A 15135-nucleotide genomic window follows, 5' to 3' on the forward strand; every position below is an offset into this window, starting at 1 on the left:
GGTGATATGGGAAAACTGTAAGGGCATGTAGAAATAACTGTTTCTGCATGGTTACTCGGGTGTGTGGAATAGCAGTGGACCCTGTAAGGGCAACCTCAAGATGGCCGACAGCGCAGGCCTAGCAGAGGGAGAATCCAAAGAGAACAGGATAAGGATTCTCCATGCTAGGAAGTGAAGTATATACTGTAGTAGCATGGGAGGAATGAAGGGTAACTGTACAGTACACCAGCCACAAGTCCGAACAAATATCACAAGGTACGAGGAAACATGTGATAATGAAGTGGAAGGGGAATGTACAGGAGTCGTGCCAGCGACCTGGGGAAGTAAGGGCGAAGAGTAATGTAGTGGGAAAAGAGGACAGAGGTAACCCAGACTGTAAGGGGACACTCCTATTTTCTCCTATTCCCCTGTCCCTGTCCCTTCCTCCTTGTTCCTTTCTCTTTTCCTTCGTCCCACAGACTCCTGTACATTCCCCTTCCACTTCATTATCACATGTTTCCTCGTACCTTGTGATATTTGTTCGGACTTGTGGCTGGTGTACTGTACAGTTACCCTTCATTCCTCCCATGCTACTACAGTATATACTTCACTTCCTAGCATGGAGAATCCTTATCCTGTTCTCTTTGGATTCTCCCTCTGCTAGGTGAGCAGCTCTCTCATGTATTGTAGTTAGTCCTATTCATATCTTTGGATTCTCCCTCTGCTAGGCCTGCACTGTCAGCCATCTTGAGGTTGCCCTTACACATGTAGTATGTTGCTCTGGTGGTTGTTAAAAATATAACAACCAATCAGTGATGTTCTATGCCTAATCTATGCCATGCACTCTCTCACACATGTGCCAAGTGTGACATGTGGAAAGTACCAAATAAATACAAATAAACATTGTCCTCTTGGTCTCAGAACCCTTTATTTAGCTTCTTGACTCTGAACCACATTCTTTATGAAAGTAAGTGACTCATCTATAGCTGCTTTCATAGCTTTCCCTAGTTTTAACCTTTTACTGTAGCCTTTTGAAACTCTGCTCCAGCAACTATAGGCTCAGTCTTGGCAACAGGCTCATCTGGTAGGTTTCTGGCAGTATTATTGCCTACAAAAACAACTATGCTTACATTAGGACTGTAGCTAGCAACACAACTCAGATGCTGTCAGGTCAGCAATACTTTTATCATGGCTTACTCTCAGCACTGTGACACCTCATGTGATAGATGTAGACTCACTGTTTGGTGATCCTGCCTTTGAGGTGGATTCATTCCCTATATCATCAGTGCAGGTAAGCATGGGCTCTGTTCATTTTCATTGGCCTAAGCATATGCTCCATGAAGAATTCAGAGACTTCCTCACCGGGAACCACCCCACCTTTGTATGTTACATCCAAACAGGATGTAGAGGTTGTTGTACCTCCTCCACCTGCATGGGTGAATCAACATCTGGCGGAAAAGCAGTCAGTTACAAAAGTAAGCAACACCTTACTATTTTTCTTCCTTTTCTGACACTCCCTACACCATGGGAAGACCACAGGTCTTGCTACCGCCAGTAAATCTCTGGCAGAGACACTAGCAGCAGCATTCTCAAATAATGCTATTCAGCCATCACCTTCACTTTCACCCTCCAGAAGGACTTCACTGACCACACCCAAGGCTATCAGGCAAAGTCTACAACAGTAAGTTTCTTTTTGTTTTTTCTTTCTCTTTTATCATTAATAATCTCATCTTGTTTGAAAACAGGACTCCTTCTACTCTCTCCTCTTCCCCTTCTTCACCTTCCCTGTCTTCTCCCCCTTCATCACACAACTCACCCACACTTTCATTACAGCAAGAATCAGCATCCACCTCACCACATCTGCAACAAGAGGTAAGAGGCCAAGTGTCTAACATCCCAATGTACAGGTGGATGATATTTTTACCTTGCAGACACACCATGATTGGGCACTTCAGCGCCAGAAGACTCAATTCATCACAAATACCATAGCGGGTAGGAGCATCTACCCGGCGCCCCCGGAGGCGCGGGGCCGTCGAGGCAGTGACAGTAACCCGAGACAAAGTGGGAACTCTCGCACAGCTCACGCAGTCGTGGTGGCAACGGCGGCAGTGAAGACCGATGCTGGACTGGCCGGTCCTAACGGTGGTCATGCCAGTGAGCTGGTAGGGTCGGACATACTGGGGATCGTGGCCAACCTCAGGCATTTGGCGAAAGCGCACGGCGAATACAAGCCCGCGACAACGCAACCGGAGACCAGGGCGACGAGAGAGATAACGATATCGCGAACAAACACGCCGGCGGTGGAAAGTCATCGGTTGGACAAGGCATGTTCTGTCACGGGTGAGAAACCAAGTCGACTTCCCTCGCGTCCGTCGCAATCCACGACGGCCGCCTTCGTCGATCGATTGGAGGATATGTTTGGACCGGGTAGTATTATGCGGGGGAGCGGGCCTCGACCATCGAACAAGGTGCGTTGAAATAGCTCGTGTTGCGACGTCGCATCGAATGCTATGGAAGGCTAATAGAGTCCTTGACGTCACTTACAACATGATAGGAACCTAAAGATAGGTCGGTGGGAATAAGCAGGCCAGGTAAGGTCTTCGGGAGGTGTTCTAGCGGCTCGGACTAAGTAGTCGTCCATATTCAGGTCGATCGAACACGGATACGGATACAGATAGTACCATATCGGACACACCAATACAGCGACGGCAGGACAAAGTTCGAGCGAGAGACCAGGTTGCAGAGTCAAGTACGCCGAGAGGGCCTAAGCCTAAGCGACGGCGAGTCGAGGAAGTATCTATTAAAGCGCAGGCCGAAGGGGTAAGCCCCGCAAACGCGATCAGTCTCGAGAGTGTGGCCGAATGGACGCGCATGTTGCAGAAGCTGATTAAGGGAAAATCTCGCTTGCGCCAAGAGGTGAGTCTCATGCGATCTCGGATTTCGAGGTGGCCTGTGGGATCCCCCCGCGACGTGCAATATCTGATGGCGCTCTCGCAGGAGCTGACGGCCATCCGCCAGCTCATGGACACGATTAAGGAGTCCTGGATGACGAAGAAATTAAGATTGAGCTTGGTCAAGGTGGGTTCTCGCGATCCATCATTTGTTCGAACCATAATTGAAACGGGATCAGGATTCGGGACTTCTGTCGAGCATTCGCCATCTGGCTACACTGACTGCGAGCGAGATAGGATACGGGGACGAGCATGGACTGGTCGAAAAGGCACAGGCGCTTGTGGCCATGTTTAGTGACTGACCGTGGGAAACGCAGGGTCTGATTTATACCTTTAGTAATAACTCGTCTGTTGTTCTCCATCTGCCAACTCCATCAATAATGCTCGCTCTTGTCCACCCTTTTGACCCGTCCCCTGAACCCCACGCGTCCAGGCAGATTCCAAGAAGACTGCCGTCCTTCACAAAGCAGCCTCAGAAGCAGATCTCATTTGCAAAGAATCACTCGAATTCATTCCAGCAGCCAGCACAGGCTTCTTCATCGTCGGCGTCGACGTCCTCCTTGCACCACAACCACCACCATCAGCCGGAGCGATCTCCAGCACCAGCGACCTCCACGGCGGCGGCGACGGCTGCACCGCAGCAGCAGCAAACCCCCTTCGACATCAACACTTACCCGTCGACCGACCTTCTCAAGGTCCTCGCATCGCTTTTAACGCAGATTGCGGCGACGAACGACAAGCTAGAGTCGGCCTCCAATGCATCGGAAAGCCAGGCTTTGCAGTCCATACAGCACGCAACGCCTATCTGGCATACACTGACGACGGCGTCGAAAAATGCCATTTTGACTCCCTCGTCAACCCTCACTTTTCACGCCAGGAACGTACCAACGATCAGTCTCGAAGCATATCTCCTCCGCATTCTCAAATATTGCCCTACATCGAACCAAGTTTTCCTTTCCCTGCTCGTCTACTTCGACAGAATGTCGAAACTCAGCACAGAGGCTATTGGGAGGACGTTTGTGATTGATTCCTACAACATCCATCGCCTTGTGATTGCGGGAGTGACGGTGGCGAGCAAGTTCTTCAGCGACGTCTTTTATACAAATTCTCGCTATGCAAAAGTGCGTACCTCTCCTGGCCTCTTTTTTCTCCGACTAGACGGCTTATTTTGGTATTAGGTCGGCGGACTGCCGCAAGCCGAGCTAAATCAGCTTGAACTCCAATTTTTGCTGCTAAACGACTTCAGACTGGTGATCTCACCAGCCGAGATGCAGCGATACGCTGAACAACTTATCGTTTTCGCCCATTCCGATAACCCCACCGCAGTACCTATCTCCCACTCCTCCTTGCCACCTCAGCCTACTCCATCCACACATACTCCAACCACCCCTTCATCCACGCATACAAGCCGTGTACCACATGGCGCAGTAGCTATGGGGGCTGTGGACGCTTACGGAGGACGTATACCAGACGATCGCCAATCTTATCATCATCCGCAACCCGAGATTAAGCCACACCAACCCGTTTACGATACCCACTCGGCACCTCATTCATCCCAATTCCATCGAGTGTCCTCATCGAGCAGCCGCTCTGTTGAGGTCAACGGTGACCACACCAAAACGCCATTCAGCAAGCCTAGATATGCACCTGAGGATGAAGAGACGGAGACGGAGACGGAAACTGAGAATGATGTAGCGGATGGTGATGATACCACGGACGATGAGCCCACGATCCGGCCCGCGCGCTCAGCAGGCGGCTCATGCGCATCATCCTCGGATACCCAGAGTTTGTGCAGTGTTAGTACCGATGAGGGAGATACGGGCGATGAGGCAGGGGACGAGTATGGGACCGTTGATGGCGACGATGATGAGTGGATAGGACGGCCTAGACCGCCAGGAGCTGCAGGAGCTGAGGGCGAGGTTAGTGAAGGGTCTGGTGATGCCACTCCTGAGCGGAGAGTTTTCATCGTCCAGCGCTCTCCGAAAGATAGAGATATAGTAGACCATCGAATGGGTAGCCCTTGAGGCTTTTTCGACTCGATTCCTGCTCCCCTTCATCGCCACAACGTTTCCCGCCACTCCCGTTATACCGCTACATTACTTATTCCCGCCCCCAACCCTCACACCACGTTCTAGCTACTCGCCAGGAGTATGCTGCTAGTCGGATATCCCATTCATGAATGATGCATCGCAAGCAAGTATTTATCAAGCTGGAATTTCATCTCTCTCTCCACCCCACCCTCTGTTTCTTTATAGTACTACTGGACGTCAGTCATTCGCAGTTGTTGTCTCGGTTGTAGTTTCTTTTAGCACAATTTGCAATGCGCAATACTAGAGCTGGACGACATACTTTCCTGACCATTACCAATGATATTGTTTATACAACTTGAAGCATGTACTTTTAGTTAATGTGATGTTGCAGATGTAAGTACGTACATGCCATGAATGTTATGACTGTAAAGCCAATGTGCGCTGCGCCGTTCGGAGGTATAAAATGAGTCTTACAACGGACTCAGTCAGTGTATCGTCAATTGAAGTCGTATTCAAGAAGCGTAAGGTAGTCTATTCAACATCGACCCCATCGGAGAGGGCGTGAACCAACTATGCAACCCTTGGGCGCGGCGGTTTGAAGTCACGGAGCACGGAGTCGGGTAAGTGGGACAGCTTCGCAAAGGCATCCTCTTCCTGTCGGTACTCGCTAGTAATGACCGGGGAAGGCGATATTAGCTACCCTGAGTAACAGCCATACGAGTAACAAGCATAGACAACATACCGGGAGGGTACATCATAGCTGAAGCAACTCTCCTGCAGTTCGGACACCTGCGATTGCAGATGATACACGCGTTCCTGCAAGAGTGCGACCTGACTGCGCAGAAAGAGGAATTCCTCCCAGTCGAAGCCTACAGGCCGGCGCGAGTACGGGTACGGAGCGGACCTGGTATCCCTGGCATACGCATACCGTCCGAAGTCCCTCGTAGGCATGGGGGCGGAAGGTCGTTGAAGAGGAACATAATCCTCAGTACGATACGGAGCCATTGCCAAGTCGTAGCGCCACTGTTCAGCTGGACGCGACGCGTCGACGGTACGAAGAGGGCCGTAGGCATCGTATGGCCTCATAGCTCGAGGATGAGAGTCTGGATGGCGTAAAGGCGGCTGGAAAACGCGCTCCCCACCATTCGATGAGTGGTCCCGGAATGCCTGGAATGCCTGGACGCGTGGGTTTGCAGCGTCAGGCTCGTTGTCGTACGCGGGGAGGCCACGGGGCGCGTTACGGACCGTCGAGGCGTCAGAAATTTCGCTTTTAAGCGACATTTGGCTATCCAGTGGTGGTTGGCCGCAAACGTTGACGGTGGCAGCTTCCGATTTGAATGCGTAGCTAAGCGAGCGCCCCTCAGTGCGGTGAATATCACTATCACAACTCACCTAACAGTAGTACATATCCGTTCGATCAGTAGCATCATGGCCGGGACTCGCAGGATGTCCACAATCAGAGCGCCGCTTTTGACGGTCGAAAATATCTACTTTAACCCTCGCCGCCTCCAGTATATAGCGACTCTTTCTCTGAAATCAATAATGTGTATTCTATGCTTAGTATTAGGAACAACGAACCCCAGCCATCAATCACTACCCCTTGGTCATCTCCAGGCTCAAATCAAGGTTCTAGGACCTTTACTACCTCCTTGCGATCGTCCTTCTCAACAATGACCACCTTCTTTTTGGCCAAAGAAGCCCGGACGGGATGAGGATCCTATACGATACTTGGTCATCCGAAAGGAAAGGTCTCGTGAATGTAGAACATACGCTGAATATTTCATCTAGTTCCTCCCTGATCATAGGATGTGAGTCAAGTGAATAGACGATCTTTCGGAAATGACGCACAAGGTTCTACCCTTGGTCTCAACCGCGAAAAAGTAGACCATGATGGCTTCCAACACGTCCCATACGACTAGTTTTTATTTCAGAATGGATTCGAGCCGTTTGCCGGTTCGCATAGGAGGCTTACCGTAGACAATATAATACTACGGTAATCCAATAAGCATTTGCTAGCTTTCGACATGATTGAGGTTACTTACTCGCCATTGTATCCTTCCGAGAGCAATCGGCGCAGGGTATGTGTTCACAAAAGACGCGCAACTAACGGCCAATGCATACCTACAGGGATTGGTTAGCAGTGTAGAGTAGCTCATGGAATATACTAACATAGCCATTCCTTTCGCTCTGAGGAGATTGGGGAGGCCAGTCAACAGGCAGTAATTTTCAGAGGAAGAATCTACATACCGAGTATTATAACTCAACACCTCTGCTGGATAAATCGCTTGAAGCGGGGTATATGTCAAGCTGTACACGAATCCGAAAAGGACTATCGATCTGAAGTCAGCACGAGACGAAACCACATTCAAGCCAAAACTCGCGTACAAATGAAGGCAATCGCAGCGTTTGCTCCATTAACATTACTTCCTGAAGACCCAAATCGGGCGGTGCATCCTGCCAAGCAGAGGTAAGTGATTTCCTTTAGACACACCCTTGTGAAAATAGGCGGTGTACCTGTCGTTACTGCAAGTGTTCCTGCGGACGCAAGTGTCCCCCAAAACCACATCCTTCGACGCCCCACTTTATCTGCAAGCGAAGTGCCTATTAGCGCGCCAATGGCGGACACAACAGTATTGATGAAATTCAATGTGAGTCGCTGATTCTGCGAGTTTGCGCCGGCATTTTGAAAGAGGATTGGAAGGAAGTACCTAGGAAGGATTTTAATCCGGTGAGAATGAGAGATGAGTAAGAGAAGCTGACCCGAGTCCGTTTCCCGACCATTGACCGAAGAAGCCCATTAGGAGCATCATGAATGTTCTATATCGAGCATTGGGGGTGTTCACGAGTTCCTTGTAATCCCACCTGAAAGGCTGGGTAAGCTTCCTCGTGCCTGTACAAACGAAGATGGGAAAGGAAAGGACCAACCATCGTTTATCAGACGCGTCCAATTTGATTGCTTCTTCAAACTCTCGCCACTCCAATTGAACCAACGGGGCATTGGGATCGCCGTTGCCATGATATTTGGCCAATATTCTGCGAGCTTCGTCGTTGCGCCCTTGGGATATCAACCAACGAGGGGACTACGAATGGACTCCGTCAGCGCGGTGGACTTAAGGAAGCAAGCACTCTTCCACCTCAGGAAGTGCAAATGACATGGTAGCCAAGATGACAGCGGGTGCAATCTGAATCCCAAGCGGTACTCGCCACGACGCAGTTCCATTGGTGCGGCCCGTGGCGATCGTAATCCCAGCTACAGACCGCTACATTCAGCATTCGTTGCAGCTTGGATCAGTAACTTACTGCATAGAATAGAGCCAGTATAATAGAAGGCTATACTGGGTCAAAACCTGCGAGACTGAATAACAGCGTATCAATGACTCACTGTTGTATCTGTTTAGTCGGAGATAACTTGTCTATACGCAATCGTTAGGAGAGTGAGAGCCCACTCACAATCCTGTCAGCCGGCCACGCCACTTGTATCGTGAAATCAGGTAAGTTAAGTACATAGCATTGCGCATGTGCGATTGGCGCACCTGCGGAGGTGACATCTCCACTACATACGCAGGGGCTGCAGTGGTGGTGATCGCAACCCCAAACCCAAGGGTGAATCGTCCGCCTAACAGATAACTCGCATCTCTGGCCGCGGTGATGACAATGGCACCGATGATGATGATCGTGCTACCCAAACACTGGTGGCGGAACAGAACACACTGAGAAATCCGTGCAAGAACAAAGAGAGAAACTTACCATGCCTCCCCGACGACCGAAGCGGTCAGTCACAGGCCCCGCCAACATGACAGCGGCGATACTCCCGATCGAATACTTAAACCAGCTATGGATCAGGAGCATCCATTAGGTTGATGGATTCGACTAACAATACCAAAGATAATGGCGGTTGTGGTCCCAACGCCTCCTCCAGCGTCTTGACCATCGATGCCGAAGAAGTCAAGGTACTGACTGTTCGCCATACGTCAATTTCGGTAATATAGATGGTAGGCCGGACGCACTGCATCCCGTTCACTGCGCTCATCACTATTGATGGGACCGTTTAATGTTTGATCGCCTTGGAAATTAGGAAACATGCCTGAACCGTCAAAGCCATTCGACAGGCTACCCATATACGCTACCAACAAAATTCCAAAGAGTTCAATAGATGCCCAACTCGTAGGGCTCAATTGCGGTCCTGTCGACAACGCGAGTGCGTAATCCGCGTTGACGACTTCGAGAACGTTGGTCTCCTGCCCATGAGTCAAGTTAGGAACATCCGGTGGGGCCGCTTTCTCAGAAGAATGGTCGGCGGATGGCGCATCCTTCTCTTGCGCTGCAGGTTGAGACATTTGGTTGTGGAATGAATTCTACATGCCGACCTATACATATACGATTTTTTGTTCTCATGGGAGATTGATACGGCAGATAGTCGGTGCATAACGAAGCCTGGTGGTGAGAAGAAGCACCCACGCTCAACCAGACGAGGCTGGGGCTGAGGTCGAAGAACGGGGTTTAAAGGAGGAAGCAGGTTAAAAATAAGCGGAGGGAGGAACTGCCCGGGTGTGAGAAAGAGGAATATTCTTTCATGATACGACCATGTGTGGTCCGGCACTAGATTGCTAACCGCATTCAATGCCAATAGAGCATACTTAAACATACCGTATATGTATGATGAGTATGCAGTGTTGATCAATACGGCTTAAACCGACGCGATGCCTTGAGCTTTTCCACTTTCACTTTGTCTTCCTCCCATCTTTGCTTCAAATCCATTAGTTCTAGAATAAAATATAATGGGTGAGTCAGTGAACAATCGTAGAGATGGTGAAACGGCGCACCCTTCCTCTGCTTCTCCGCCTTTTGGAACGCGTAGAAACCTTCCTTCTCCTTCGACTCTTTCTTCTGCTTCCTCATTCTCCCACCACCGCCCCTTCCAGCGGTCGCAGTAAATTCCTTGCTCGCGACGCCTACGCCCCCGCCTAGAGTCTTTCCATACGCGCCGCCACGCGTAACCAACGTAAAGCCGTCGTCGTCCACGATGGCTTCCCCTTTCTTATACTTCGAATTCTGTCTGCTTTTCGCTAGCTCGTATTCGTAAAGATCGATCGAAGAATCCGCGTGAGCTCTGACAACGTCCAACGGTGGTCGCAAAGCAGAGTATAGTTGCATATAGTGAGCCAGACCAGACGGCGCAGAGTCGGCATCCTGTAGTTTAGGCCATGGCCGCGGCTTGGAACCAGACGATAGGGCTTTTGGGAGTGAAACTTCGTCGAGGAAGATTAGATGCGCTGAACGCCCCGTTTTGCGTAATCTTCGAAGAGAGTTCGAAGGTAGTGGTGTTACGGTAGGTGCTTTTGTTGTGTCCTTCCCAACTTTCCGCTTTTTTCGTGGGTGGTCCTGCTCTACATCCATCGGTGCCTCCTCCTGTTCCTCGTCTTCCTCGTCACTTTCGATATCGTTACCAGGCTCATTAGTTTCATCCATGTCAAATATGACCCTCTCCACAGTCCCACACGATCTGAAGAATATTATCAACTCTCGTTCGCTAGCATCAGGAGGCACATTGACGAGGAAAAGTGTGCGGTTGGGTGGCAATGTCTGACTTGAACCGGCTTTTTTGGATGGTACATGGGCACGAACGTAGAGATAGTGGGTCGATTGCTTCGTGTATTGGATCGGCAGAACGTTGAAACCTGATACGACGGATGGCATACCTGCCTTGGAATGAGCACAGAAGTATGCCTTCAAATTTGCATCTCGGTTGTTTGGCTACTGGGAGGATCCTCAACATACTTTAAGCGCCCATCCTTAACTACGGGACTCAGGGTACCCCTTAAAACTCAGGAGCTCCGACGTCTTAACGCATTTCCTTCAAGTTTGTGGCAAGAATACATGTGAATTCATCACCACCTAATAAAGCACCTCCATACCAATCATCAATGCCACCTATGACCAGACGCCGCTGTCTTTCAGATGTTCTGACATTTACTTTGCATTCCTCATATACATAAATTCTTCATCATTTCAAATGGCTACAGGTGATATCAAGCTGTCGCTTGAGGAAAATAATGCCAGTGTCTATTGCCACTTGCGAAGATATTTTATAAACCACAACATAACATGAGCTATAGCTGGAATGGGATGCGGACGTGCAACGAAAAAGCGCGAACGAGAAAACTAGGACACTAGGAAGGAGACAATCAAATCGAGATGCTGAAATGGCTCCGAAAGATTTATGAACCAATGCAGCGAGAACAGGACTAGGATCGGAAATAGTGTGTGAATACGAGAGGAGAGGAGCGACATCCGGACATGGTGACAAAACATAACGAGGTTATTCAAGGAAACAGATAGATGTGATATGGAGTAGCGTTGTCCGTAATATAGCTGGACGATGACCATAGGCAGCGTACAAGCTTGCATATATAATTGAAATTGTGGGTGGGCACCGGATTGTATATGCGATGGGTTTCGCTGATGGCGTTTGGGAGCGTTGGGGACACGGATTGTGCGTGGAAAGCGAAATGATTAAAAAAACGACGGGGGGTTCGTGAAGAAATGGGATCGGAGATAATTGGCGGTCGTGGTGGGTAAACATGATCATAAATCGTTCAAAATCAAGGAGAGCGAGCGCCGCCTGCCGCCGACTGGTATTGTGAAGCGCCAGGATTGGACTTCATGATGGAAGTCTTCCAGGCATGGTCAAGATCAAGGCTCGCTAAAGTCCCATTCAAATCTTGGATGTCGTGAGCTTCTTGAGATTCGTGCTCGCCACGACCCCCAGCCGATGACGGCTGTCCGGAAGTTGGTCGCGAAATGGGTCCTTCCGCTCGACCAGGAACACGATTCATCTGGAAGGCTGCTGGCGTACTGTCAAGAAAAGACGGGAAGCGAGAAGCACTGGAGGGTCGAGTGGTAGATGGCGACACGTTGCCATTGCTAGTTCCGCCACCTTGTTGCTCAGAGGGATAAGCAGCCCCGTAGGCTTTGACATGTTGCGCGAGAGGTACTGGTTGTTGTGCACTATTGCCCTCCGATGGTAGGTACAAATTCAGATCCGGGGAAAACGGCGAGAAGTTCGTTCCTTGGAATTGGTTCCCCTGAGATGGGCGACGGCCAAGCGCCGAAAGTTGACTCGAGTAAGGAATGATGCCATCTGGTGACGATGCGAACGGCCCGCGAGGTCTGCTCTCGCTGTATGTAGCAGGGAACATGGACGGTTGACTGTACGAGTTGGAGGAATCCGGGTATCCCTGGCCGGAGAACTTCTGAAGAAGCTGCAATGCTTGCTCTTGAGTCATCGCATTACTCAGAGCTTGAGCCTGTAGCTGCGACTGGAGGGCCGCCGCGTGAGCTGCCTGAGCTGCTGCTTGCGCAGCTGCCTGAGCCGCCTTATCTGAAAGGATATAAATATGTGGGTGATAAGGGACTGAGTCAATCGAGCTTACATTGGCTGCGCCCCCAACTCAACCGGATTCGGCTGCCCCCTATGGGGAAGCCTTGCATCTTCTCTATTGCTCGCTCAGCGTCAGCCTTGCGCACGAACTGCACAAACCCGCAGTGTTTCCCTACAGGGACTTTTACCTATGGGATATTTTTAGTACAAAAACACTAGCAAGGCATTCGACTTACATAGTGAATGTCGCCGAAAGGTGCAAAGAAGGTGCGCAGTGTCTCCTCCGAAATCAAAGGAGAGAGTCCACCAACGAAAACGGTGGTATTGTACGGATCCGTGGAGGTTAATTGCTCGCCGTTGGGACCAATGAGGTTGCCCAAGATTGCCCGTGCTTGCGCGTGATGCTTCCAAGACTCTTCTGACAGGACATAGCGAGGAGCGACCGTCGCATCCTGATTCGTAACCGGATTCCCCTCAGTACCATAAGACGACCCACCACTTCCTATAGCCTTGACAGGGCTTGCGGTTCCATTTGCATACTGCTGGGCGATCTGAACCAAAACGTGATTTGGTAGATGCATCATCTCATCTGGCGTAAGTCCCGCAGAGGCACCGCTTGTTGAACTAGCTCCCGTGCTCACAGATGTGTTTGAGGTAGACGTCGCTATGGAGGACGTGCCGGACCCCGACGTAGATAAGCTAGTCGAGCTGATACCGCTTGAAGGGGGAACGGTGGCGATCGGAGCCGAAACACTTTGGGTTGGGCCAGAATTCGGCATAGACATGGAGATCGTGGCAGGCTCCAAGGTGTTCGAATGGGAGGCAAGTTGGACGGGAGGAAATTCCATGTTTGGTGCAGCAGGGAGAGCTTTGAACTTAGCCGTCGCGGGGGATATACGCACTTTAGTAAGAAATCAGTAGGTATATGCGCCATAATGTGGAGGGGAGATGACGAACTGGGTCTTGACAGACAATATAACCCGTGCATTTCAATCAAAGCTCTTTGTTGGTCGGCCTCATCCGTGAAGCTAGAAGCATGTCAGCCAACTCTTCTACTCCTAGATCAGTAATGATAGGCTCACCGAACGAAACCATATCCTCTTGAGACACCAGTCACCGGGTCCAGCATGATCTTCGCGCTCTTGCAGCTTAGAAATGGGCGAATAAACTTCGGCTCACGGTCGTTCCTAAGGCCCAGGACAGGATTGCGGAAAACAGCGACTAGATCTGAATTGGACGCCTCAGGAGCTAGATCGCCCACGAATATGCTATACTCCTTTTCGTAGTGTGGGGCCGATGGGATATATGCACCAGCTGTAGGAAAAGTGGATGACACCGGTGTAGATGCGACCGACGATGCCCAATTCATGACGAACGGCTTAGATGAATTGGGCATTATCAATGGCATTCCCTGCCCAGATGACTTGACTTGAGAAAGCACGGATGCTGCATGGGCGGGTGTCGGAAACGTCAAGAAGCAGTAGCCTGGGTTATTAGCCTGTTGTCCAGTCACTGGATCAGGGGCAGGATGTGGAACCTTGATGCTCGCCGAGTCCCAGCGCATCATGCCACAGACCTGTTTGGCGTATTCTTCATCCATCCAAGGCTCGAGTTCTCCCCACCAAAGCGTGGTTCGTGACAAAGATATAGTGGTAGGTGACGCAGACGGCAAAGTTGACGACGATGGCGGGGAGCCTTGATTGAAGCTATGGAACTGAGTGTCCTGGTCGGCGTATTGGGGTGAGTGGTACTGCGCTGGTTGATGGACAGGAGGAGAAATGCGATGAGGATGGGGATGATGGTGGTTGAAGGAAGAGAAGGAGGGACTTTGTACCGATCCTTGATTCGAGGTCACGGCGGGTATGCCTCTGTTTGGCCCAGAATATCCCAAACCGTTGTGCTCTTTTTCCACTTGCCGTCCCACAAGATCGTTGTGCATCCCCAGGCCGTACACCTGCTGTTGAGACGCTCGCATATCCAGTGCATGCGAACCGCCCACTGCGCCGTACGTGCCTGCGTATTCCTGGTCGTTGCTGGTCATGCCGTGGCGCAATCCGCGTGTCACTAAGCTGCCCATGTCGTGTAGTTCTGGTCGAGACATTCGTGGAGATCCTTCCCAGCTGCTAGAGGGTGGTGGGGGTAGGGGTCGAGATAATGGTCCGCCGTGAGTCGTCGGATTGCTAATTCCCTGGCTGATGGCTGATAAAGGGGGTCTTGAGGTGGTCTGATAGAAAGGAGGGCAAACGAAAAGCAATAAAAAAGCGATACACTATAGTGCAAATCGACTAGCAAGCAAACAGGGCATATAAAATCACAGGCACAAAGCGATAAATCTGTGCAACCAAAGGCAATAGGACGCGGCCAGGCAGTATTCGGTGGAGAGACAGGGGAGAGTGCGAGCAAGAACTGCAAAATCGTAAATGTCCAGTTATAGGAACGACCTCGGTTTCAAATTCATTCGGAGTCGGGCCCTAAACAAGGTGCGGAGTTGAAGGCTCTCCTGAGCAGGTCCGCCTCCTGTTTTTCAGCAGCCTGCAGCAGTCTCTGCGGATACGTGTCAAACGACCTCCATTGTCCTCCAGCCAAGTCATCTTGCATATGTGATTCCCATTCGAGTCGCGGTTCGTGTCAGGCAGATCTCCGAGTAGGCTCCTGGATCTCCCATTGTTCTCGCTGACGACGAGGGGGCTGTCGGTGTTCTCCACAGGTCGGACAATGGGCAATCGAGTATTCGAACGTAGTAGATCTACGCGGCTGAATGTGGCAATGAACGCTTTGACTGCCGTCACTGTTC

General features: G+C 50.6%; 6 protein-coding genes across 6 annotated transcripts; 2 read left to right on the forward strand and 4 right to left on the reverse strand.

The window, feature by feature from the left end:
- Positions 1-1316: 1316 nt before the first annotated feature.
- PC9H_004781 (uncharacterized protein) lies at positions 1317-3232 on the forward strand (the record flags this gene model as incomplete). Its single annotated transcript, XM_036774363.1, has 8 exons — positions 1317-1454; positions 1616-1660; positions 1813-1851; positions 1911-2447; positions 2534-2570; positions 2627-2895; positions 2977-3057; positions 3110-3232. The coding sequence occupies 8 exons, from the start codon at positions 1317-1319 to the stop codon at positions 3230-3232; spliced, it is 1269 nt and encodes a 422-aa protein (XP_036632865.1).
- Positions 3233-3310: 78 nt separating this feature from the next.
- Positions 3311-4954, forward strand: PC9H_004782 (uncharacterized protein; the record flags this gene model as incomplete). The annotated part of the gene is made up of 2 exons (XM_036774364.1): positions 3311-4051; positions 4109-4954. 2 exons carry the CDS (start codon positions 3311-3313, stop codon positions 4952-4954), a joined length of 1587 nt encoding a protein of 528 aa, XP_036632866.1.
- A 576-nt stretch (positions 4955-5530) lies between these two features.
- Positions 5531-6387, reverse strand: PC9H_004783 (uncharacterized protein; the record flags this gene model as incomplete). The annotated part of the gene is given in 3 exon segments (XM_036774365.1): positions 5531-5627; positions 5703-6338; positions 6353-6387. 3 exon segments carry the CDS (start codon positions 6385-6387, stop codon positions 5531-5533), a joined length of 768 nt encoding a protein of 255 aa, XP_036632867.1.
- Positions 6388-6581: 194 nt separating this feature from the next.
- Positions 6582-9297, reverse strand: PC9H_004784 (uncharacterized protein; the record flags this gene model as incomplete). Its single annotated transcript, XM_036774366.1, has 18 exons — positions 6582-6677; positions 6731-6755; positions 6809-6875; positions 6933-6948; positions 7003-7081; positions 7130-7147; positions 7208-7289; positions 7346-7414; positions 7475-7668; positions 7721-8040; positions 8095-8210; positions 8261-8290; positions 8343-8350; positions 8411-8433; positions 8494-8649; positions 8708-8782; positions 8836-8913; positions 8968-9297. The coding sequence occupies 18 exons, from the start codon at positions 9295-9297 to the stop codon at positions 6582-6584; spliced, it is 1782 nt and encodes a 593-aa protein (XP_036632868.1).
- A 340-nt stretch (positions 9298-9637) lies between these two features.
- On the reverse strand, positions 9638-10657 carry RRP7 (Ribosomal RNA-processing protein 7; the record flags this gene model as incomplete). Its single annotated transcript, XM_036774367.1, has 2 exons — positions 9638-9723; positions 9784-10657. The coding sequence occupies 2 exons, from the start codon at positions 10655-10657 to the stop codon at positions 9638-9640; spliced, it is 960 nt and encodes a 319-aa protein (XP_036632869.1).
- Positions 10658-11562: 905 nt separating this feature from the next.
- On the reverse strand, positions 11563-14442 carry NGR1 (RRM; the record flags this gene model as incomplete). The annotated part of the gene is made up of 5 exons (XM_036774368.1): positions 11563-12341; positions 12394-12529; positions 12578-13242; positions 13299-13369; positions 13424-14442. The coding sequence occupies 5 exons, from the start codon at positions 14440-14442 to the stop codon at positions 11563-11565; spliced, it is 2670 nt and encodes an 889-aa protein (XP_036632870.1).
- Positions 14443-15135: the final 693 nt, after the last annotated feature.

Source organism: Pleurotus ostreatus (genome assembly GCF_014466165.1).
Source record: "Pleurotus ostreatus strain PC9 chromosome Unknown scaffold_3, whole genome shotgun sequence".
NCBI classification, from domain to species: Eukaryota; Fungi; Basidiomycota; class Agaricomycetes; order Agaricales; family Pleurotaceae; genus Pleurotus; species Pleurotus ostreatus.